This window comes from Phyllostomus discolor, chromosome 3, assembly GCF_004126475.2.
Source record: "Phyllostomus discolor isolate MPI-MPIP mPhyDis1 chromosome 3, mPhyDis1.pri.v3, whole genome shotgun sequence".
NCBI lineage: Eukaryota > Metazoa > Chordata > Mammalia > Chiroptera > Phyllostomidae > Phyllostomus > Phyllostomus discolor.
The window spans coordinates 104,646,569-104,673,289 of NC_040905.2; the positions used below are offsets into that span (position 1 = coordinate 104,646,569).

Genomic DNA, 26,721 nt, shown 5'->3' on the forward strand with positions numbered 1-26,721 from the left:
CTCCTAGAAGAAAACATACACAGTAAACTCTCTGACATTGCTCTTGATAATACTTTTTCTGATGTATCTCCTTAGGCCAGGGAAACAATAAAAGAAATAAACAAATGAAACTACATCAAACTCAAAAGCTTTTGCACAGCAAAGAAAATCATCAAAAAAATGAAAAGATGATGAAAGATGATAAATGAAAGACACTTTATGGGAGAAGATACTCATCTATAATACATTAGATAAAGAGTTAATATCCAAAATCTATAAAGAACACACACAATTTAACACCAAAAAAACAATCAATGCAATTAAAAAATGGGCAGATAATCCAAATAGAAATTTCTCCAGAGGATGTATAGATGGTCAATGGACATATGAAAAGATGCTCAATGTCACTAATCATCAGAGAAATGCAAATTAAAAACCACAATCACCTCACACTTGTCAGAGTAGATATTATCAACAACTCAACAAACAACAAGTGCTGGCAAGGATGTGGAGAAAAGGGGAATCCTCATGCACTATTGGTCAGAATGCAAATTTGTGCAGCTACTACGAAAAACAGTATGGAAGGTTCTCAAAAACTAAAAATAGAACTACCTTATGGCCCAGAAATTCCATTTCTGGGTATTTATCTAAAGAAATCCAAAACACTTATTTGAAAAGAGATATGCACTCCTACATTCACTGCAGTGTTATTTACAATAGCCAAGATATGGAAGCAGCCTAAATGCCTATCAATATACAACCAGATAAGGAAGATGTGATGTGTGCAATGGAATATTACTTGGCCATTAAAAGAAATGAAACGTTACTTTTTGCAACAATATGGATGGATCTAGAGGGTATTACACTAAGTGAAAAGTCAGACAAAGAAAAACAAATACCATATTACTGCACTTTATTGTGGAATCTGAAGAATAAATAAACAAACAAAACAGAAACTGACTCATAGATATGGAGAACAAACTGATGGTGGCCAGATGGAGGGGTGTTGAGGGAGTAGGGTGAAAAGGTGAAGGGATTGAGAAGTACAAATTGGTAGTTACAAAACAGTCATGGAGCCCTGGCTGGTGCGGTGCAGAGGATTGAGCACCAGCCTGCCAACCAAAGGGCTGCCAGTTTGATTCCCATTCAGGGCACATGCCTGGGTTTGCAGGCTAGGTCCTCCTACCCCTGGTAGGGGGTGTGCAAGAGGCAACCACATACTGATGTTTCTCTCCCTCTCTTTCTGCCTCCCTTCCCCTCTCTCTAAAAAATAAATATTTTTAAAAAGCAAAATAGTCATGGGGGTATAAAGTGCAGCAGAGAATATAGTCAATATTATAACAATGTATGGTACCAGGAGGGTACTAGACTTATTAGGGTGGATCACTATTTTGTAAGTTATATAAATATCTAACCACTATGCTATAACTGTACACCTGAAATTAATGTAAAATAATAGTAAATGTTCATTATAATTGAAAAATAAAAAATATATTTAAGATACAGCGTTGGCCAAAAAGTCCATTTTTTTCTGTAAAATAGGACATTTTTTAATTTTCATCAATAACTTCATTGATTTGGATATTTTGAGTATGTCAGCTTTCCCCTGCTATTCGTTTCTAGTGGGTAGAGGCCAGGGATGCTGCTAAATATCTTCCAATGCCTAGGATAGCCCCACAGCAAAGATTATTTGACCAAAATGTCAGTAGTACCAAGAAACTTCACAAACCACTTTTGACACATTCAATCAGTCACAGCACCTTTTCCATACACTGCACAAATCTTTGTTTGCATTTCAGGTGTGTTTTTACCTCTCTTGAAATAATAAAGTATAATACACCAAAAATGTTGCATATCTTCTATCTTCAATATTAAAATGTCTGAACAAAAATTTTGATAAGTTCTTTTTTAATGCACACTGATCTGACAGCTGTCACAATACAATCCAACAAAATTGTTTGGAAATAAGTTAAAAACAACTAAGCACTACTAGAGCCATCTTGCAGAAAAAAACATAACAGACATTTTGGCCAACCCAATAAATATATTTAAAGCAACATTATTTATATTAGTGGAAAATTTAAAAGCATCTAGATATTTAACACATGGGAAACTAGTTAAACAACCAATAGCACAGAATATAATATTACTATTTAGCCCTTAAAATTATTTATCAAAAGCTTATAAGCCAAATGTTTATAATATAATGAAAAATAAGCATGAAATGAAACTGTACGTATGTTCTCAATTGTGCTAAAAAAATTCTCAAAGAAATTATGTGAAAAGATTAAAAGCCACTCAGTAAAAGAATCACTGGTGATGTCTTTCTTACCTCTATGCCTTTTTGAAACTAGCTTTTTTTCTAAAGCAAATATTTAAAAAGAATTCATGTCTCAAGAAACAGAAATACTGTTATCTTGAGCTATAGATAAAGAATGAAGAAATATGGTTTAAAAGTAATGGTGAGGAAAAAAGCATGCAACTACTTAAAATGTTTATAGAGAACCTGAAATAGTGGTGTTTTGGTTTTTTTTAATTTTAGAAAGAGAGGAGGGAAGGGAGAAAATATCAATCAGCTGCCTTCCATACATGCCCCCTAACCTGTGACTCTTTGGTGTGCAGGACAATGCCCACCCAACTGAGCCACAATGGCTAGGGCTAGAGTAGCATTTTTTAAAGCTTAGATTATAATGGTAAGTGAAAAAAAAGCCATCTACAAAAAGTTATAAAATGTTTCTAACCCACAAATAAAAATATTGCAATAAAACAAACTATAACATTAAAAGTTCATTTTTTAGTAAACAAAATAGGAGAGAGGAATTTCATCTACAATGGTAAAAGAATAAGTAAAATAAATAATATTTTGGCAAGGAAGATACAAGCCTTATATGAAGAAAACCATAATATGTTCCTAAAGAGCATAAAGATCAAAATAAATGGGAAAAACATTTTCCTAATGGGAAAATTAAAATTAAAATGTTAATTATTCCCAAATTAATTTATAAATTTAATATGATTCCAATAATAATCACAAGATGGACTTGACAGTGTGGCTTTGGATACAGGAATTTTTTATCCCAGTATTAAAACTGGTTTTTTATCAATTTTTTTAACAGATGGAGCAGTACAGAGACCTAAAAAACCCCAAATAAATTTGAAAATATTTTATATATGATAATGGTAGGACCTCAACTCAGATAGGCAAGAGTAAGCTATTTAACCAGTAGCACTAACACTAGTAGCTGTCTTACTGAAAGAAAATAAGAGTAAATTTCTAACTTAAAGTACAGACAGAACTAAATTGCAGGCAGGTCTGCATCAAAGAAAAATAGAAATATTAAACAATAAGCTGTAAAAATAATTGAGAAAAATACAAAAGAATCTCAGGACAGGATACTCTACAATGAAAATTTTAAAGATTCACAGAATTAACTGCATAAAGTTTTTACATTTCTACACAGCAAAAGATACCATAAATATAGTAAAACAATCAATGAGGACTGGAGAACATGTTTACAGTACGTATAACTGAAAAAGGATTAATAGCTATAGTACATGAAGGGCTTTCTACAAATGAGTAAGAAAAAAAAACAACAAGAAATTAGCCCTAGATGGTGTGGCTCAGTGGATTGAGCGCCAGCCTGCTAACTAAGAGGTTGCCAGTTCAATTCCCAGGGAGGGCACATGCTTGGGTTGTGGCCAGGTCCCCAGCCCCAGTTGGGGATGTGTGAGGGGCAACCTATCGATGTATCTCTCACATGTGGATGTTTCCCTACCTCTTTCTTCTTCCCTTCCTCTCTCTAAAAATAAATAAATATTTTTAAAACACAAACAAAAAACAAGAAACTCAAAAAATTTTTTTTTAAAAATTAAAGAAGATGAACAAGCAAAGCACACAAGAAGGAAATGTAGTTGGCCAATAAACATATGAAAAGATATTCAATCTCACCAACGCCCAAGAAAATTGTCACAATACTAAGATACCAATTTAGAGCAATCATTTTTAAAACCACAGATCTAGCAAGACTATGTTTAAATACTGTTGATAGGAACACAAGTATGAATTGCCATATCTTTCTGCAAAGAGATCAGGAAATACAATTTTTTAAATAAACTCTTTGGCCAAGCAAGCATTCCTACTTCTAGGAATTTATCCTATAAAAATAAAAGCACTGCTAATTAGAAAATGAGCAAAAACGAGATATTTCACCAAAGAGGATGCACAAACTAGCACATGAAGTATGTTCAATATCATCATTATCCATCAGGGAAACACAAATTAAAACTACAATGAGATACAACTACATTCCTATAAAAATGGCTAAAATAGAAAATTATGACAATATGAAATGTTGTCAAGAGTGCAGAGAAACTGGGTCCCTCACATTCTGATGGGTATGTAAATGGTAGAGCCAGTCTAGAAAACAGTTGATCAGTTTCTTATAAAACTAAATATTCAAATATCATACAACCCAGCAATTGCACTCTTCAGTACTTATCTCAGAAAAATGAAAACTTAAGTTCACATTTTTAAAAAAAACTTGTATATGAATGTTTACAACAGCATTATTTACAATAACCACAAACTGAAAACAAGCCAGATGTCCTTCAGCGACTTAATGAACAGATGACAATGTATCCGCACCACAAAATGCTACTCAGCAGTGAAAAGGAGCACACTATTGACACATGCAACAGCCAGGATGGATCTCACAGGAATCATGCTGAGTAGGAGGAAAGCCAGTTCCAAAAGGTCTACACACTGTATGGTTCCATTTACATAACATTCTTGAAGTGACAGAATTACAGAAATGAAGAACAGACCGGTGACTGCCAGGAGTCAGGGATGAGGAGGGAGGGAACAGCAGTGTGGCAGGCATGGTTACAAAAGCACAATAAGACACTGCTGTGGGGATGAAACTATGCTGTGTCTTGACTGTGCTGGTAGACGGTGAACCTACACAGTGATAAAACTGCACAGAATTAAATACACATACACAAATAAGTATAAGTAAAACTAGGGAAAATTTAAATACTGGGCTAGAGTTTTAGAAGATGTTACATTGTGGGGAACTAGGTACAGAGTAAATGGAATCTTTCTATATTATTTCTTATAACTGCATGTGAATCTACAATAACCTCAAAATTAAAAATTCAAATAAACAATTAAACATAAAAGCACTAGTAGGCAAGGATATATGCATACACAAATACTTTTACTGCAACATTGTTTACAACAGCAAAAGCAAAAACAAAACTGGAAACAACCAGAGCATTCATTACCAGGAGGGCAGTAAGTTACAGCACCCCCACACTACAAAATATTATATGGAAATTGTAAAAGAATAAGATTCCATACTTAATTAACCCTAAGAAGTACCTTTTCCCCCACATTTTACATCTCTGAAATTCAGATTTGCCTCATAATTAAGGAAATTACACAATTAAACCTTACATTGGTTTTTCTTTCTTAATTATACATAAAGATGCCATAGATGGCCAGATTTTTTAAGCAAGTTAAAATATAAATGGTATGTCCTCTCAATTATTTGCACATCTGTTATCATGTGGGTGGACTTAAATACCCTTGAAAATTCAGGCAAACTGTTTCAGAACAAGGGTGATGACAGATGAGGCTGTGCACCTCATCCTCAGTATGATAGCACCAGCCTGCAGGGCCTCTCACTCCTTGCTATACCAGAGTCCCTAGGACCAGAGAATCAAATCAACACAGTGCTCCCAATTAGTCCTACGTGCATTGGCCCTAAGCATCATCTCTCTCTCTGCTAGTAAGGGGAATGAAAGTAAATTGTATCCCAGAGATAAAAGGCCAAAAAGGTATATGAGAAAGATGACAACCATCTAAAAGAAACTAAAACTGAATCCTAGACTTATCACATACACCAGGGGTCCCCAACTCCTGGGCCATGGACTGATACCAGTTGTTGGCCTGTTAGAAACTGGGCCGCCCAGTAGGAGGTGAGCAGTGGGTGAGTGAGCAAAGCCTCATCTGTATGTACAGCTATTCCCCATCGCTCCCATTATCACCTGAGTTACACTTCCTGCAGATCAGGGGCAGCATTAGATTCTCATAGGAGCACGAACCCTACTGTGAACTGTGCATATGAGGGATTTAGGTTGCATGCTCCTTATGAGAATCTACTGCCTGATGATCTGAGGTGGAGCTGAGGCCGTGAAGCTACTGCTGGGGAGTGACTGCAAATACAGATTATTGTTAGCAGAAAGGTTTGGCTGCACAGCGACCATAATAAATCAACTGCTTGCAGACTCATATCAAAACCCTATCAATGAATGTTAAGTGACAATTAAGCTGCATCTGGTGGCAGGCTATAAAGCCATCCAGTACCCCCCTGGACCACAGAAACACTCTCTTCCATGAAACCAGTCCCTGGTGCCAAAAATACAGGGGACCGCTGCCACAGACCAGAGAAAAAATAAATTCTAGCTGGATTAAAAGATTATCTGTAAACAATCAAAATTTACACGAAAATTAAAAAGACCATATGCACACTCTCATGTTAGAGAAGATCTTAAAATAATGAAAACTCAGAAACTGGTAAATAGGTACCATCAGTTAAAAAACACTTAAGCACGTAAAAAAATTTTTCCAATTTTTTAAATTATATTTTACTGATTACGCTGTTACAATTGTCCCAATTTTTCTCCCTTTGACCCCAACACCCAGCTTCCCCCACCACACTCCCTCAGGCAATCCCCATACCACTGTTCATGTCATGCATGGGTCATGAATATAAGTTCTTCAGCAACTCCATTTCCTGTACTGTACCTTACATCCACAGGGCTATTCTGTAACCACCTATTTGTACTTCCTAATCCCCTCATCTCTTCATCCATTCTCCTCCACCTCCCAGTCTGGCAACCATCAAAATGCTTTCTGTATCCATGACCCTGTCTCTGTTCTTCTTGTTTGCTTAGTTTGCTTTTGGGATTCAATTGTTGATAGACATGTATTTATTGCCATTTTATTGTTCGTAGTTTTGATCTTCCTTTTCCCAAGTAAGTCTCTTTAACATTTTACATAATAATGGTTTGAAGAGGATGTGCTCCTTTAGTGCATCCTGTTCCACATCTCCCGTCCTCCTACCAGGATGGATATGGTTTCTTTAATTCCATAGTTGTCAGACTTCCATTCAACTTGATTTCTGACTTTCCTGAATGATGGCTGTTCTATAGTTTAGTTGTAATTTGATGTGGTTGTGCAAGGAGGTGAGCTATGTCTGCCTACACCGCCAGCTTGACGGGAAGTCCCTGTTCCTCCATGTAAAATTTTTAAATCTGGTATTATAATAGGTAATATTATCTGTGCTTACAAAGGTAATGAATGGACTAAACAAATTGAAAAAAATTTACAATGCAAAAAGCAGACAAAAGGTTAATCAATTACTATAATATACAAAGAGCTCTCACAAATTGACAAGGGGACAAATAATCCAATAACAATTGGGCAAGTAATATGAAAAGGCTGTGCACAAAAGAGTAAAGCCTAATAATCAACAAACGTTTTTTAAAAAGAGAACTGAAATTCATTAGCAATCAAGGAAATGCAAACTAAAGTGACAGTGAGCCACCACTTTTCACCCATCAGACTAACAAAACTTCAAAACAATACTCAAAACTTTTAAGCAAGAAAGAAAGGGGTTGTTTCCTGCACTGCTGCTAGAAATTTTTAGAAAAACACCTAATCACAACTAAAAATAAACACATATTTCTTTGACAAAGCAACCCAACTTACTATAAATCTAAGCTAAAGAAATAAAATCTTCAGTATACAAGAAAAGACATGCCCTAGCTGGTGTGGCTCACTTGGTTGGGTATTGTCCTGCCAACCAAAAGGTTGCCGGTTCCATTCCCAGTTACAGCACATGCCTGAGCTATTGGTTTTGGACCCAGTCAGGGCACATATGGAAGGTATACCATCAATGTTTCTCTCCCTTTCTTTCTCCCTCCTCTCATATAAATGTTTCTCCCTCCTCTCACATCAATGTTTCTCTCTTTTTCTTTCTCCCTCCCTCCCTCTCTCTTTAAAACAAAGAAAAGAAAAAATAAGATGCTCAAAGATGTCTATTGGTTCATTGTCCATAGTAATAAAAATTGGACGCAAAGGCAGTATAACTTCATAGGCAATTGTACATCTGTATCATGCAAGCAATATAATGTAGCCTTTTAAAAAAGAACTATTACTTGGAAAGATTTTGACAGTAATGCTAAGAGAGATAATACAGATGCAGAACATATATATATATGTAATTTAATTTTTATAAAACAATGGCAATAAAACCTATGTGTATATACATATGTATATTTTATGTATGAAAGATTATATGAATATGGAAGAAAAAACATAAAACAAATAATTTTTCATCATTAACTGAAGTTACCCAAAGAGAGGAAGAAGAACATATGATAGAGAATAAAAAGGCCAAGAAAAAAATTAGACAAAGAAATGCAAACTTGGTAACTTTGAAAACTCACAAGGCAGTAATTTTCAAGATACTGTGAGCATGAAGGTCAAGGATGACCTACAGGCATGTAAAAAGAAATCAAATGAATGTTTTTACCAGAAGAACCAGAAACTGGAAAAATAGCCATTTTTAAATGGGTTAAATCACAATATCTGGCCATTTTCAAAAGTTATTAATAGAAACACAATAACTGCATTCTCTGGGGTAGACAGACCTCCAACTCTTGGTCTGGATGCAAACGCTGCTTGGAACTGTCTTGTCAGATGAGAAGCTTCAATCAGGAGCAAAAGATGGCAGCTGAGAAGAAATCTGCTGAAGAAGCTGGTAAATCAAAAGAGGGAAAAAAGAACAGAGAAACACAAGAGCCCCTAGATGTAAGAGCGAATAAATGGGAAATGAGGACACATAAAAATGACATTAAGTCGATGGCCAACAGAATCTCCAAGTTTGACCAGAGCCCATAGACTAAGAGAAAGAAACCACACCAAAGCTTGCTTTAAAAAAAAAAAAAAAGAAAAAGAAAACAACACACATTTGTTCTGACTTCAGGTCACACGTAGAGTCAGAGTATTTATGTTCCATCCCCCATGTCGATCAGTCACTCAGTCTTACCAAGGCTCAGTCCTAAGGCTTCTCAATCCATCTGTCTCTTCCCCCAACACAACCACTCGGACTCAGCTGTCCACTGCACAGAGCCACCTCTCACTGTCCTCCCAGACTCCAGCTCCTACCCACTCAACCCCCAAGGGCCCTGAACAGAAGCCAGCCTCCTGAAATGTAAAGTTATGTCATTATTTATCTTTGTTTCTTACTTACCCATACCACACTTTGTTATGTGTATATAGTACATGACACAATTTTAGGGGGAACAGAGCTGAACAACTTTTATGTTAATCATTTCAATGTGTAAAGAAAATAATGTAATCAGCCATCAGTCTTTGATTTCACTGATGGTATTAACTATGACAAGACCAGAATGGACAGGGCCTAGAAATCCTACCTCAAGCCAATCTCTGACTCAGATTGTATACAGAAATAGCAAAAATTGTGAAAATGGCATACAAACAGCCATAGTTTCAGAAACAAACACCAGACTTCCAGTCACAATGGAGGCATAAGTAAACACGGCTTGCCTCCTCACACAACCACATCAAAATTCTTGACTTTCCATCCCAGCCCTCAACACGCATGGCACATCATCTGTGATCCCACCACTTACTTGTGTATCCCTGCACCTTCACATTTGCTGTTCCCACCTCTTGGAATTCCCGTCCTACCCATTTGATCACTAAAGATCTGGTACACACCTCTCACATCTGGACTCTGTAATTATTACTACAGGCCACCTTGACTGGCTACAATTTATACGACTATCTCCCTGATTCAATTTTTTAGTTTCTTGAAGACAGCAACCATCTCAACCAGTCTGCATCCCAATGCCAACACAGTGATCTATAAATAAATATCTGTTGAATGGAGGAATTAATGAGCAATCATTCTAGCCTTTACTTTCCAAATTATCCAAACACTGGTATATCTATACACAGAAAAGAAACAAATTGAGTTTATTAAGTTCTTACTGGGTATGCCAAGCAAACATTATTACATCTAATCCTCAGTAGGAAATGGGCAACATGATCATCATCTGATTTTCCAGATGGTGTAATAGAGATCTAGATAAGCTGAGTCCAAAATTACACAGCTCGCAATTGGTGACTTGTGGTCACATGGGATACAGATAAGAATGTCTGATACCAAAGCTCATACTTCATGTTCACAGCCTTTCTCCACTATGAGGATGGTGATGATGGCACTGCTGACGTATCATTTCCATTGGGCCAAGCACTGCTCTCAGCAACTATCAATATCAACAATACACGTATATATGTATTAAAATTCAGACATGGAAATGTGTTCAGACTTGCTAAATGCCCTAGAGCTTTCTAATTGCTAAAAATACTCTTTTTCCCAAAAAATCAATTCATTTGATGAATAAAGTAAAATAAAAGAAGATGCAATGTGGAATTATCTACTATAGAACCTCAAAGTAGAGATAAAGTACTCAAGGTGCTGGAATAAAGAAGCTTATTAATGAAATTCAGAATTTTTTGCCAGGCTTGAAAAATTAAGATATCTAGTCAATGCCTCAAACTAATAAGAGGCTGGTAAGGAACTCGTGACAAACTGAAGATAAAAATCACATGATGAAGATCCAGAGGCATTCAAAAGAGGAAAAGGAATGCCTGAAAAAGCCATTTGGTTTCATAAGAGTCCAGAGGAATACATGTGATGGCAGTCTTTCACTACACTAAAAATAACACTAGGGAATAGGAAAGGGCAGCTGATTTTGTTTTTTTCATCCTCCTAAAAACCTCAAAAATATTTCTAATTCCTCAACAGGTACAGAAAAATAACCAAAACAAATCACTCCCTCCCACTCTTCCTTGGAAGCCTTGTAAAAGAGAAAAATGCTCTCTCTGATTTCTTCATAGTCAAATGAAAAGATCACAAAAATTTATAATTTCTAACTGTTCTGAGAGGAATACACAAAGCCAACTCATTGCCACCCATAATGGCAAAGAAATCCAGTGTGCAGAGAATACTCGCCAAGTGTCAAGACCCTGGACATAAAATTATAATGACAATAACCGCAACTAACAATATCTGGAAACATACTAGCTGCGAGGCACTGTTCTAAGAGCTGCCCATGAAGTCACAACAACTCTAAGAAGTGAATGTTAGTTCTACTATCCCTGTGGACAGATGAGGACCCTGAGGCACAAGGTCAGAAACTTGTCCACAGTTCAACACAACCCAGAAGTGGCAACACCAGGATTCAAAGTCTGAATTCCAAATTCCACAGTCATTCTGCTACCCTGTGATTTGGGTCGCTACTCATAATTCCAAAGAAAAACTTCCAGGTTATGTTTTGTAATTCCACATGGGAAGAAGGTGCTTCTGTGGAACAGTAATGTATCTAGTCTTTGAGGTCACTGCCAGAGCCTGCTCAGTTCCTGGGCCATTATATCAAAAAATATGTCACAGCCTCTCCACAAGCCAAGTCTGACTGACAGAATGTGGAATTAATTTTAATGAAGCGCAAGAATGGGCCTTTGTTCTTGGGGAAAATAGTGCAGGAAACAACACCAACAGAGAAGGATGAGGAGAAACATCCATGAAGCAGCCCACTGACTGCCATCACTTCCTTCTGATATGGTTTCTAAGGATAACATCTGACAGGAAAAAACATGCCCTGCCTGTCATGTCACTTCTTGCAAATGTTGTTTTATACTTCATGTCAGGGCTGTTGCCTCTTACCCTGTAATCTCACAAAATCAAACAATGCTTTCTCCCATGTGCGTGTGTGCACTTACACTCACTCACACTTTGCATTTTGGTTTTGCACAGAAAAACACTGTGCATTAAGCAGGCCCCAAAACCAAACAACAGCTTCAGTCCAGCCAGCACTCTCCCAAACTTCAGTCACAAACACCTCAGCCACTTTTGTCACATCTGAGGATATGTTCTCTTAGTTTACTTGTCTTGAATTTGACTCACCCTTTTCTCTTAGGCTGTTTTAAAAGGAAAAACTCTATCACTGTTGCCAATGGAAAGCCAGCATGATGGGCTCTAAGCAGAGTAGTGCTGAAAAGAAGACCAAGCCTGAAACCTGCACTCTGTCTAAAGGGGAGAAGAGGGATACTAGAGAGTATCATTTTGAACTGTATGATACTGTAATTTTTATAGGTCAAAAACAATCAAATACTGGCAATTTCATTTAATTCAACTTAATATTATTAACACCAAACCAAGTCTTTCCCCCAAATAAGACATAAAAACAATTTAAAGGAAAATAACTAAGCTACTAGGAAATTGAAAGGAATTTAATGCCACGACTTCTAACACTTAAAATAACGTTTAGTACCTGCAGTGATACGAATCTCTCAATTTGTGAAACTGCTAGAAAAACAAGGGGATGTAGTGTCAGCAAGTGAAGACCACACTGGAAATATGAAGTCCATGCTCCAGTACCAATCAACTGCCTAACAGCCATGCAACCCACCCGCCTGTGCCCCCAGCACTGGCACTTAAGAGATGGTAAATACATGCTGCACAAATGACCAGTCCCCAAGCTTCCATGCCTGTGAAAGTACAAAAATTATCCCCCTCTTGTTCTCCTGGGGTCCTTTTGAGGATCAAATGAGATGGATGACACAGGTGTCAGCATTTTCAAACCAGACAATGCTGTCACAAGAAAGAACATCATTACCATACAGCAATGACAGGGGACAATTACTGGGAATTTTGGCCACCCTATATTTATTCCACCTTCATAACAGCACCCAGCTGTCATTTTGAAGGTTTGTTTCTCATTCCCTGGATACTATCTTGATGGGATGGTGAACCCAAATAGACACTTTGCACTACACAAGCCATTGGGGTCCCAGGAAACTCCTTCAGCCAAATCCTTCTGCTGGTGGCCAGGAGGTAGCCAAGTGACCTGAGACTGAACAATCAGGTGCTCCCTCCCTGGAATGTCGATCTGGAGCAGAACGAGAGACAATCAGGAAACAACTAGTGTTCACTCCAGCAGTGGGGCTTTAATTGTATCACTATTCCTGCTAGGAGGCCTTTCTGGGCTCTTAATTCCAGCTTATGAATCTTCCAAAGTTGCCTTGACTTCTTCCTGTTTCCAAAATCTAGCCTGCCATCAATTCCATAAGATCACATTATTCTCAATTGGAACAGATTTCTATTGCTTTTTACCAAAGAGCCCTGGCAGATACACCAGTGTACCATCCTTTCAAAGGTTCCCACTAATATTCATCCGACCAGCTGAACTCTCTAGCTGCAATCACCAATCAACACCTCACATTCTTGCCTAAAACTTTTCCTAAGTCAGTAAATAAATGTGAAATGTATTCAAAGATAACACCTGGCCTTTTAAGAAAAATCTCTTCCAATTATCCATTACTTCTTAGTGAACATAGGGCTTTGATTACAGGAGGAGAATGATGTCGGAAGAGACACATACAAGAAGTTCCATTTTCCAAATGGGACTGAGAACTATGCCCAGAGTTATATGGAAAGAAATCCTCCTTATCCAGTTGTCCCTTTGGGAGCAGAAAAAGAACAGTAACAAGGCTCACTAAGTTACTCACTTGTGCCCTTCCATTCTATTGCAGTCAATTACCTGCATGGGTAGGTGTCATGGGCTGAGTAACAAGTGTCCCAGTCAGACTTCCTCCCTGAGGAGCAAGGACCTCTTTATATAGAAAGAAATTAACATTTCTACATGTCTGCCACTTTTACATACAGTATGTGACTTAATATTCACAACTAGCTAGGTAGATATGAATGTGTGGGTTTCCCCCGTATCACCAAGCAATTCTCCAACGCAAGCTGGGTGTCCTACAATTCAACTCAATTCTGATACTATCTACCTGGAGACAGCATCAGATCCCACAGGTTAAGGCACCAGCCCATGACTTCAGGTGACAGTTGCAATTCCAGGTTGTCACCTGTGCTCCTGACTAACCAGCTATATATCTGATGTTCCATGAGCTCTTGTTCGGTTTCCATTAATTTGGTAGAGTGGCTCAAAGAACTCAGAAAAACATTTTACTTACTAGATTACCAGTTTACCTAAAAAGGATATAACTCAGGCCCTGACCAGTGTGACTCAGCTGGTTGGAGCATCACCCCATGGACCGAAAGGCTGTGAATTCAATCCCCAATCAGGGCACATACCTAGGCTGTGAGTTCAATCTCCCAGTTGGGGTGCATACAAGAGACAACCGATTGATGTTTTTTTCTCACATCAATGTTTCTCTCTCTCCCCCCTACTTCCTCTCTCTAAAAAGCAATGAAAAAAAAAATGTCCTCAGGTGAGGATAAAATTAAAAAAAATTTTTAATGTTTGAAGGATATAACTCAGGAACAGCCAGGTGGAAGAAAAACAGATGAGGACATATGTGGGAAAGGGCGTGGAGCTATCCTGCTCTCTCAGAGAGGGCCGCTCTCCCTGCACCTCCAAGAGTTCACCAACCCAGAAGCTCTACAAACCCGGTCCTGCCGAGGCTTTGTGGAGGCTTCATTACACAGGCTTAACTGACTGAACCACTGGCCAGCGGCCAATGAACTCAATCTCCAGTCCCTCTCCCCTCCCCGGAGGTGGGGGTTTCTTCTGGCAACCAGCTCCTAACCTTTGGTGCTTTCCAAGATTCACTTGACATAACAAAAGACACTCTTATGGATATCATCACCTTGAAAATACCAGGAGCTTTAGGAGCTCAGTGCCAGAAATGGGAACAAAGAACAAATGCACTGTATTTTTAGGACTATAAGATGCACCTAGGTTTTAGAGGCAGAGAATAGGGAGGACTTTCGGCAAGATGGAGGAATAGGTGGACGCACCGTACCTCCTCGCACAACCAAGAATAGAACAACAATAATTTACAACAATAATTTACAGACATATCAGAACTGTCAGAGGATTTATCTAAATGGAAGTCGGACAGCCAAGAAGTTGAAGTAGACCCGTACATCCAGACTGGTAGGGGATGACGAACCGAGCAGGCGTGGGGCTGGCGCGGGTCGGCAGCGCGCGGAGGTCGGGGGAAATTTGGCACAAAATCGGCGCGACAGCCATCTGGGGCGCAAGAACGCAGCGGTGATCCCTGAGTTTGCAAGCAGCGATTGGGGGAATCAGTGGGGCAGCAATTGTGGACCAGGGCAGAGCTCACAGCCCAGAAGCCCAGGGAAGTGTCTGAGCCCAGGAGAACGGAACTGTCGCCATTGATCCCTCCTGTCCCCGCTCCCGTCCCTGCCCCCACATATAACATCACAATCTAGCGACTGGGGCGCCTAGCCCCGGTGAACACCTAAGGCTCCGCCCCCCACCGTAACAAGAGCGACCAGACTGGAGAAAATAAATAAATAAATAAAATAATAGGAGAGACAGGGAAAGACATAAGACATGTTTCCAGCAGAACAGATCAGTCCCCCAGGACTCATCCTTTTGAGTGACCAAGAAATAGCCAATCTATCAGATGCACAGTTCAAAACACTGGTGATCAGAAAGCTCACGGAATTGGTGGACTTTGGGCGAAATTTAGATGAAAGGATGCAGGTTACCATAAAAGAGATGCAGGAAGATATATGGAGGAGAGCCAATAGTGAAAGGAAGGAATCTGAGTCTCAAAACAATACAGTGGACCAGAAGGAAGATAGAATCAACCAAGCAGGAAAGCATGACAAAATAAGAATTCAAAAAATCAAAGAAAAGGTTAAGAGCATACAGGACACCTTTAAACGTTCCAACATCCGAATTATAGGGGTACCAGAAGGGGAGGAGCAACAAGTGGAAAAGTTATTTGAACAAATAATAAAGGAGAACTTCCCCAAACTGGCAAAGGGAACAGTCTTCCAAGAAATCCAAGAAGCTCAGAGAGCCCCAAAGAAGTTGGACCCAAGAAGAAACACACCAAGGCACATCATAATTACATTAGCCAAGGTAAAAACGAAGGAGAGAATCCTAGAAGCAGCAAGAGATAAGGACAGTAACCTACAAAGGAGTTCCCATCAGACTGTCAGCTGATTTCTCAAAAGAGACCTTACAGGCAAGAAGGGGCTGGAAAGAAATATTCCAAGTCATGAAAGACAAGGACCTACATCCCAGATTGCTCTATCCAGCAAAGCTCTCATTTAGAATGGAAGAGAAGATAAAGTGCTTTTCAGATAAGGTCAAATTAAAGGAGTTCATCATCACCAAGCCCTTACTTTATGAAATGCTAAAGGGGCTTATCTAAGAAAAGAAGATAAAGAAAAGACATGTATAGTAAAAGGACAGCAAACTCACAATTATGAACAACCACACCTAAAGCAAAACCAAAAGAAACTAAGTAAACAACTAGAACAGGAACAGAACCACAGAAATGGAGGGCACATGGAGGGCTAGCAGTGGGGGGGGGGGGGGGGGGGAGAGAGGGGGAAAAGGTATAGAGAATAAGTAGCATAGAATGTAGGTTGAAAATAGACAGGGGGAGGGCAAGAATAGAATGGGAAATGTAGAAGCTAAAGAACTCATAAGTATGACACATGGACATGAACTAAAGGGGGGGAACGTGGGTGGGAGAGGGGGTACAGGGTGGAGGGGAATGAAGGGGGAAATGGGACAACTGTAATAGCATAATCAATAAAATATATTAAAAAAAGAAAATAGGAAAAAAATTTTTGAAGCAAAAAATGTGGTAAAATATTTAATAACCCGTGACCCCACTCCACCGCCACCCCCCCACAGCAAGCCAGGTAAGCTACATTCGAACTATAAGATGCACCCTCCTTTCCTCCCAAATTTGGGGGTGCATCTTATAGTCTGAAAAATACAGTATGTCTTTCTTATAAATCACAGTACCACAATAGGCCTAATTCTTGGGCTCAGAGAGGTAAGGCAAATGACACAGCTGAAAAAAAGGAAGAACCAGGGTTCAAAGCCAGGCCTTGAGAGCCCATGCACTCTCACACCAGCCTGCCGAGGGCAGATCAACAGCCCCCCAAAAGAACTAAAGCAATAAATCCAGCTAATGATCAATGCCACAAACATATACTGAGAACCTAATGTGTGGCAGGCCCAAAATGTTTGTGCAAAACACTGAGAAGTAAAAAAATGAAGAAGCTGCCCTGTCTGCAAAGCCTACAAGCCTCATAGTAGCATGGCTATTTATACACTTCACTATAGTACAATGCAATGTATACACTCAACCAGACCATGAATCTTTACTGAGCATCTTCTAGATGCTTCTAGAGGCTGGGTATACATCAGTGAACAAGACAGCATAATATTACTACCCACATAGAGCTGACATTATGGCATAGGAGGCAGAAATAAACGAAATAGGAAAGCATAATGTACAGAGTGTTAGTTGGTGGTAAGTGTGATGGAGAAAAACAAAGAGGAATAGAAGTGTAAGGGAGTTGGTACCATTTTAAATCTGTCCCGATTTCAGAGTCCCCGCAGCTCCATTAGAAAGGAGCACTACACCCTGTGCTCATGGCCGGCAAAGTGTCACAAAAGAAAGAGGGTGTGAAAGGACAGAGAAGGGAACTGGCTCTGCTAGGTGGGTAATGGTGAGAGGGTGTGGGCTGTGGAAAGTCTCCAGAATGAGATGAGGTCTGAGCAAGTGAGTTTCCTTCCCTTCCCTTCCTCTGCAGGAAGATGTCTCCTGGCCTCACCACCACAGGGCATGAATCAGCTCTGAATGACTTCACAAAGCATTTCCAACAAATGCCTGTGGGTCTGTCATCTTCGCCAAAATCTTTGTGTCACCCCCTGATCAATGTTATAAGCTTATGCAATAATGTCAGCCTTTTGTGGGTCATGAAGGCAAATGGCAATTTTTAGGACTTTTTTAAATTATAAAAGAAACACATAATCACAGTGTAACAGGGGGGGTCTAGCCAGATTGCTGGGAGGTGGAGAGAAACCCCAGAGTGAGAGGTTGCACCCCCCTGGAGAAGGGAGGGGCCAGAGGAAACCCCAAGACAGAGAATTGAAGAAATAGCCTGCCCTGCTCCGAAAAAGGGAGGGACCCCTGAGAGGGGCTGAGAAGGGCCAAAGGCAGCCCTGGAGCTGGAGCATGATCCCATACCCCCAAGGCAACGGTAAACAACTACCACTCCTGACACCTCTTACCCAGAGCCTGCATGGGCTTTGGGGGCAGAAAGGTCACAATGCACATGTAAAACCCTTCTGCCTCATTCTGGATCATGGCAGACAGAGGAGAGGCTGGGGCACTGCAAGCCGACACACGTGGTGAACGTTGACCCAAATTGGCTAGAAAGTGGGACACTCACACAGCATGTCAGATTTGGGGGGAAGATTTTAAAAGGTGGGTATGCAGAAGCTCCCTCATTCTTCTTCGCCCTTCGCCCCCAAGTGGGGTGGAGCACAGAGTGTTCTCGAGATCTGGTGGATGCCAGGCCCTGCTCGGGCACCCTTTTGGCATTCCCCTCGCTTACCCAGTCGGGAACCAGCCCACGAAGGCTGAGTCCCATGCACAAGACGGGTGCCCCACCAGCAATGGGCCCGCAGGACACCAGGCCCCACTAGTGGTTCTTGCCTTGCCCTGCTCTCACAGTCTGGAACAGGCCTGTACAAATACACACCTTGCCAGCAGCAGACTCAGACAGGACACTGCGGCCCCATGCCACTCGGCACAGGTCCTGGACTGCTCCCACTCTCTTGCACTGAGAACATCACACAGACACTCGGGCTGGGCAAGTTTGCCAGCCCCAAGGACACAAGCAACCCCGGACACTTGGGGCCCAGGGGACTGAGCCCCTCGCATGACCGGCTGCAGTGGTTTGACAGTACAACCTGGACTCGGGAGAGGGAGGAAGCTGCAGTGAGGCAAGGGAGACACAGGCCACACAAGTGTGTGCTCCAGAGAGAGAGCCTGGAGCTGAAGAGATGAAGATCAATCCGTGTAGCAGCCTTGGACTCCACAAGGGCAGATAAGAATGGAGGGGATCTCTGAGCATCAATTTGGACTTCAGTCTTTTGGGGAACACAGGAATTTCTGTGTTTTACACAAGAGAAAGGCCTGGAGCAGGGGAGCTTCCAACTCCCCCAAGTTGGACACCATGTTAATAAAAGCCTTCTCCTTCCCCACCAACCTCTGTTTTATGGTTGTGTATGGCAGCAGGCAGCCAAATACCATTTAGCCTTCTAACAACAGTACAAAATATGAAAAATATCAGGAAATACAAAGATTTTCAATATTCTTAATTCCAACATTACCTGTGTTCATACTTTGGTACATTTTTTGCCAGAGTTGTTTAACCCTGCAGAGGTCACGGTCAAAAAAATTATAGCGTAGGTCCTATGCATCACACACCCTTACAAAACACATGTTATAACCAAACTGCTTAAACATCATGTCTTAACATTAGTCACATACAAACATGTAGCTAGTCATGGCCTTGGACCTGTGCACCTGATGTATGTAACAATATTTACAAGAGTTTGCATCTCTCAGATCTGCTACAACCTCCTCAGGATTAACAGAGCTAGAATCAGTCTACATCCATATAATTTCATAATCTGCTCTTGTTATTTTTACTAAATATATAATTTCTTAATTCTACATATCTATTTTCTGTGTAAAAAATTAGACAGACATCAATTTAATGGCTATATAACATTCCACTCTACTGATGCACTATACTTTATTAATCATTTCCCAGTTGTCACACATTTAGATTTCTAAGTTTTCGCCACTATAAATTTTCCCTGAAAATAACTTTATGCAGAAGGTATTTCTTTTTTTATTCATTTTTAGAGAGAGAGAAAGAGAGAGTAACATTGATTTTGTTGTTCCACTTATTTATGTACTTGTTGATTGATTCTTATATATGCCCTAAGGATCGAACCTGCAACCTTGGCATATTGAGATAATGCTCCTACCAACTAAGCTACCCAGCCAGGGCCTTCAGAAGGTATTTCAAGCAGTTCCCTTATAAAAAATTCCAATGAGAATTACGGGAAGCTGAAAATACTTCAGAGTAGTCACTGCATAGACAGTCTACAGAGCACCCAAATTTAATCACTGCACCACTCAGCTGCAGAGGCAGAATATAGAAGCTGGTCATCTCTAGCCACCTTTTTGCTCTTGACAGTAAATGGTTTTAGGGGCGACATATTTACCTGCTGTCAGAATCCGAGGCGATTTCCTTTCTCCCTCCAAAGCGGATCTGGCACTGCATGGAAAAAGAAGCCACTGAGATCAGCTGTTGGGATGGGACACTCAAATGTCACCAAACAGCCCACACAGACCTCAGGGTCACCAGGGACACAGTCAGGGTGAGTCAGGGTGTCCCCTGCCCTGAGTGTCAGCCCAAGACATAAGATGGTAGACATCCCAGCCTTCCAGCTGCCAGTTAAAGGAAGTCCTTATGTCCCACTTGTACAGAAGTGTGCCATGTGGGATAACAATGTTAAGAGGAAAACAGAAGCACATAGCTTCTGCACATTACCTAAGAAACTTCTACGTGTCAGCAGCTGGCAATGTATATAACACAGGGCTCTTAATAGGCAATAACGAAAATTTCAATAAATCTGCAATGATGAATCCCTTTTGACAGGGCCCAAAGTTGTTATGACTGGCTAGAAAATTATGACAGGATAAATCATACTTCAAACAAGTCATCTGGTTGTTCAGAGTGACAATTTACCCAGGGCAGGTACAAACAAAAGCAAACTATTTTCCTTTTTTTAAAGTTGTAAATATAGAAAACATAAAATTAACAGTTTAATCATTTCTAGTTATACAATTCAATTCACAATATTGTGCAACTATCACCACTATCCACTATTCTCTTTTAAAGATGTGGAATCTCCAATGTGGGTAGCAGGCTTACAAGATTTCTGAACTTCCTAACTAAAAGACCATATGTAAAATTTAAATGATACATTTGTCAAAACGTATAGAACTGCACATTCAAAATTAGTGAATTTTATTGTACGCAAACTATATCTCAAAAATGTTGATTTTTAAAAGGCATATATACACAACACTTTTGTTGCCCAAAATAATAATAATAACAATAATGGCAGATCTGGGCATAAACTCTAATGTATTTCTGTTTAACTGCTACTCCTAAAGTAGTTCCACTTGTCTCCTAATCTTCTTGCCATTGTTTCCATCTCTGGAGCAAAGAAAGAAGAAATGAATAATGTGGGCTCCTAATTTACAGTGGACCAGGGGCTGGTCCAGGGGCTGTGTGTGGCTGGGCCTTTACCTACTTTAACAAATGCAGTTCTCTCAACATCAGTGTGAAGATCAATGACCAGATTACAGAGAAGGAGAATGCCCAGAAAGGCTAGACGAGCTGTCCAAGCACACACAGCTGGGAAGAGATGAAACTGGCCTTTGACCCCAGCTACACCTGAGCTTGTGTTGTCTCACCCTATCAGGACACCTTGAGGCTTGGGAAGATGATAAGGTCTCTGAGCTCACCTAACACCTACTACAGTCAACACCTAACACACACCTTTATTAAAGTATTTATCTCCTATCTCCCTCTATACATGCACAAAATTGTCAGTCATCCCTTCCAAAAGGTGAGCTACCTTGAATTCCCAGGGCTGGATCCTAGCTCTGCTACTTATTAACTATAACACCTGAAGAAAGTTTTTGGACATTTCTGAGTTTCCGTTTCTTTAGCAGTAAAATGGAAATAATTGTAGGAACTATCTCACAGGGTGGTTGAAAGGATTAAATGTAAAGAATATGGATGTAAAGCAGACAGCCCAGCACATGATGAATGTACAATAAATGATGCATGCCTGGTATATGTAGGCAAGAAAACATGCCAGCTCATGTCAAAGCTCACCTCCCACCCAGTCAAAAGCCAGGCATCAGAATAGCATCAACCAGTCAGATCACAGCCCACCTGGAGGATCCATACCATCAATCCTGAGCATGGTTCATTCCTTCCTATCTCTGTTCTTATCCTCACAGAGACCCCAACCACCACCTTAGTACCCAAAAGAGTTGCCCTAAAACACAACTGCTTGGGAATAAGACTTTGAAACCCACATCAGTGCCCTTCTCAAAGGGACATCCTTAAGGATGCAGTCCTCCAGAGGGCTGTAGAAAGTCAGGACACAAGAATGCTTCTGTCCCTACCTCTGATAGCCTTCCCTGCTCTATCATTTTCTGGGGGAAACTATTGGCCTCACTGTTCCAAGATACAAAGTGGAGGTAAGTCTGTCTAGATAGACAGAAATTACTTCTACATTACTTATCTGACATTATTACTTGGTCTCAAGGTGAAACATGAGCATTCCTCTTACCTGTTTCACTGCATCCAGCAGTCGCTCCAGCAGAAATTGTCTTTTAATGTCATTGTTCTGTGATCCTAAAATGCAACAAGGCTTAATTAGTTCTGTTTGACATTAGCCTTCTATTAAGACTTTCTGACATATAGTGTATGTCAGATATATAGTGTATGACTGTCCCCAACTAATACCAGCCTACTCTTCAATAAAACCCATAGCAAAACCGGGCACCAATAATTTATATCATACAGGTGAAGTTTGACCATTTCCCTGTTATTGCAATGTGGAATAATCAAATCCAGGGTTTTTTAACCTTGACACCACTAACATCTGGACCACCAGATGGTGGGGGCTACCCTATGAATTAGAGGATATCTAGCAGCACCCCAGGCCTCTACCCACTAAATACCATTAGCACACATGCATGCACACACACATACACTAGTTATAACAACGAATATGTCTCTAGATGTCCTCTGGGGAACAAAATTGCCCCCAGTTGAGAACCAATATTCTAACTTAAAATTCTAACTTATGAGAGTAAGTTTCCTAGTACATAGGCTTGTTGGCTCACCTCACCATCACCTCCCACATCCCTTCTCCATGCCACTGCAATATAAGCTGAAAACCTGATTCCTCCTTTCTAAGCTTCTCTTACAAGGCTGACCATAAGAAGTTCTAGCTAACAAGATGTAAGCAGAAGTGTACTGGGAGGGTCCTGGGAAAATTATGTCATCCTAATAAAAGAACAGATGTTAATGGCTTCATTCCCCCTTCCACTCTTATCTCTTAATCATAAACACATTGAGTGGAGCCAAGTAGCATCTTGCTACCATGAAGCAACAGGCCTGAAGGGAAAGCCAAGGGAATCACAAAGATGTCAGCCCTTATATCATTTTGCTGCTGAACCGATACTGGAAATCTACTACCTCTAACAGAGCAAATAACTCCATTTGTTCAAAACACTGTACATTAGGCCATTACTTACAGCCAAAAGCTTTCCCAACTGGTACATGTGGCATACACTGAACTACTTAAAGAGGGTCTGGGGCAAGGACACTTCAAAATACTGGCAGAACATTGTCTGAGCTACATCTGATGCTCCACAAGATGCCCAGTGACTCCAACCAAAAGAGGCATGGCTACGTGTTATGATACACCACACACAGAATACAACTGTTTCAAAGGAGACTCAGATTCAGAGTTACAGAACAGATGTTCCATACCATGAGCCCTGAACTGTCACCAGGCTGCCTCTTCCCTGGCCAACTCAACATGGGCTTCTCCAGGGAGTACCAGCAGAGTATCACCTCAGAGATGGTCAGTGATTAAGCTGAGTCATGCCAGGGCTGCCCAGTTAATACCAACTGCAGCCTTGTGTTGAGCACTTCCTGCATGCCAGACACTCAACTGAGTACTCTACATGCATTATGTCGTATAAAAAACCTCATACCACAGATGGGGAAATTGGAGTTCACAGAGGACCAACAACTGTGTGCATTGACTCATTTAGTATTTATTTAATTTCAATTATGTGCCAGGCAATGTTCTAAGGGCTGGGGACCCAGGAGTTAAATGGTATAAAAGAGCCATCTTCTCACAGAGTGAAATTCTATTAGGAAGAAACAAATAGAACCTAAGTAAACAACTAAATGAGATGATGCTTGAGAGTCATACCATGAAGAAAAAACAAATGGGCTGCTGAGACAGGGAGGAAGCAAGAGAGCCATGTTAGCCAGGGCAGTCCTGGAAGGCCTTTCTGCATGTGTGACAGTGGGCTGAGCCCTTTACAAAAAGAAAGAGCAGTCATGAAAAGATATGCAGACCAGGGTTCCAGGCAGAGCAAAGAGCCAGGGTAGAGCCCAGCAGACAGGAACAGAGTTGGCCTCTGGTCTTCCAGGTCCAGAAGGAAGTCTGCTGTAACTTCAGCAAAAAGCAAAAAGGGGAAGTAAAGATTAGAGAGGTGGGCAGGGGCCAGTCACAAAGGGTCTTATGGACCATGATAACAGGTTTAGTTTTTGTTCTGATTTGAATACTAACTGGTGTTACTGTGACCTTGACTCAAGACCATGCCCTTCAATTGACTGTGCTAGAACTACCACCACACAAGGCTCCTTCCTTACTCCAGGCTGGAGATAAAACCAGTTGGTAGATGCTCCATAGACACACAGTAATACGTCTGACTTCCCAAATGTTGTCATTGTTATTTTACTGGAGAGGTTTTGAGAAAGGACAGCCTACATATCATTCCCACCAGACAAGAAGCCATCTTATAGCCTCACTTATGATGGAGACCCCAGGGCTCTCAAACATCTCTCTTGACACCTGTGTCTATCAATAAATCCTGCTCTTTATTTAGCAGAAGGTTTAGTTTCTGTTCTTCTCTAATACCAGAATAGAGAAGTCAGGCTTGCTTTCTTCCTTTTCCCAAGTATTGCACCCAACAACTCCGCTCACCCTTGGGCAATGCCAGCTGGAAACCTGACAAGGTTTTGCACCCTGCAATGCCGTTGCTGTTCTTTCTGATCAGAAATGTAACTTATGTAATAGAACTACCATATGACCCAGCAATTCTACTTCTGGGCATATACCCAAAAGAACTGAAAGTAGGGTCTCAAAAAGAAATTTTATGCCCATGTTCACTGCTGTATTGTCCGTGGTAGCTAAAACATGAAAACAATGCAAATGTCCACCAATGGGTGAACAAACAAGCAAAATATGGTATATCGAACAATGGAATATTATTCAGCCTTAAAAAGGAAGGAAACTGCAACATGCTACAACATGGATGAACCCTGAGCACATTATGAGTGAAATAAGCCAGACACCAAAAGAGAAATACTGTATAATTTCATTTCTTTGAAATACTTAGAATAAATGCATAGAGAAAAATACAGTAGCTGTTGCCAACGGCTAGGGAGAAGAAGGAATAGGGAATTGTTTTTAATAGGTATCGAGTTTCAGTTTTTGCAACAGAGTCATGGGGATGGATGGTGGTGATGGTTGCACAACAATGTGAATGTATTTAATACCACTGAACTATACACTTAAAAATGGTTAAGGTGGCCCTGGCTGGTGTGGCTCAGTTGGTTAAGAGCATCATCCTGTAAACCAAAAGGTCAAGGGTTTGATTCCTGGTCAGGGTACATTCCTAGACTGCAGGTTCAGTCCCCAGTTGGAGGGCATACGAGAGGCAACCAATCAATGTTTCTCTCTCACATCAGTGTTTTCTCCCTCTCTCTCCCTCCCTTCCCCTCTCTCTAAAATCAGTAAGCATGTTCCTGGGTGAAAATTTTTAAAAATGATTAAGATGATAAATCTTATGTTATTTATCACAAAAAAAGCAATTCGTGAATTCATGCAAAATAATATACAATAATTACAAATCAGGAAAAAATGTACAAAGAAAAAATCTCCATCACCTTACTACTGATAATTTTTAGTGCAGTAATTCTCAAGCTTTCTTGTGCACACCAATTCCCTGAAATGTTGTTAAAAGGCACATTCTGATTCAGCAAGTCTAGGGTGGGGTCCAGGGTTCTGCATTTCTCACAAACTCCACGGTGATGCTGATGTTGATGCTTCTGACTGGCATCTGAAGAACAAGAATTTAGCACCTGCCTCTAATGGCATGCACAATTATCCTAGAGCTTTTCTACAGTATCTTGCCACCAATGCTTTTTCTAAATGAGATGTAAACAGTCTCCTCCTCTGCCTTACCTCACCATGGCTCTCTTGTGGTAGGAAGAAAAGCATGTCCTCTATTAAGAAACAACCTGAGGTTGTGAAGGTCTCAGCCCACCACTCCCGCTCCCTGGCTGCCATCTCTCTACAGGAGAAAAGTGCACTTGAGTGAGATAACTCTGACCTCAGAAGGGGTACCTAGGGCCATCCTAGCCCTGAATGAGAGTTAAGAGAAAGGGTCTCATAGGGTGGAGGGAGCACAGGCAGCCTTGGAAACACTCATTGACTACAGGGAATGCCCAAGAGACCTATGACTGTGAGTAGTTGAAGGAGCACTAGTGGGAAGTCACAAGGCATCATGAGTCTTCATCCTGGCTAGGCTGCTGGCTGGCCATGTGACAGGGACAGTTACTTCCCTTCCCCGGGCACTGGTTTCTGCAGGAGCTCATGCCGTCCTAACTCTTCAGTCTGCCAATGTGTGGCCTCTGTGGAGCCAGGTAGGCAGAGCAATCAATGCCACTGATCTTTCTTATCTTCTCTCAATGACAAAGAGGAGAACATAGCACCCCTGCCAGGGCCAAGAAGAATCCAAACTGATGGCCACCTGCTGAACTTCAGGCATGGGCTAAGCCATGAAGGATGACATTTCATCCTTTCTTCCTTGACAAAGAAGGAAAAGTGGCTCCATTCACCAGCGCACTGAGGCTCAGA

The 26,721-nt window shown here is 40.6% G+C and overlaps 1 protein-coding gene across 2 annotated transcripts in view; it reads right to left on the reverse strand.

Moving 5' to 3' along the window:
* Window positions 1–26,721, reverse strand: part of SNX29 (sorting nexin 29) — a 574,556-nt gene that overhangs the window by 531,723 nt on the left and 16,112 nt on the right. For both annotated transcript variants that reach the window (XR_004902062.1, XM_028512599.2), the window contains exons 2-3: window positions 22,342–22,406; window positions 20,191–20,243 (exon numbers count right to left, since the gene is read on the reverse strand). Coding sequence is in view for 1 of the 2 variants with exons in the window: in XM_028512599.2 (XP_028368400.1) it covers window positions 20,191–20,243; window positions 22,342–22,406 (118 nt within the window). In the remaining variant the exon portion in view is untranslated. The remainder of the gene's footprint in view (window positions 1–20,190; window positions 20,244–22,341; window positions 22,407–26,721) is intronic.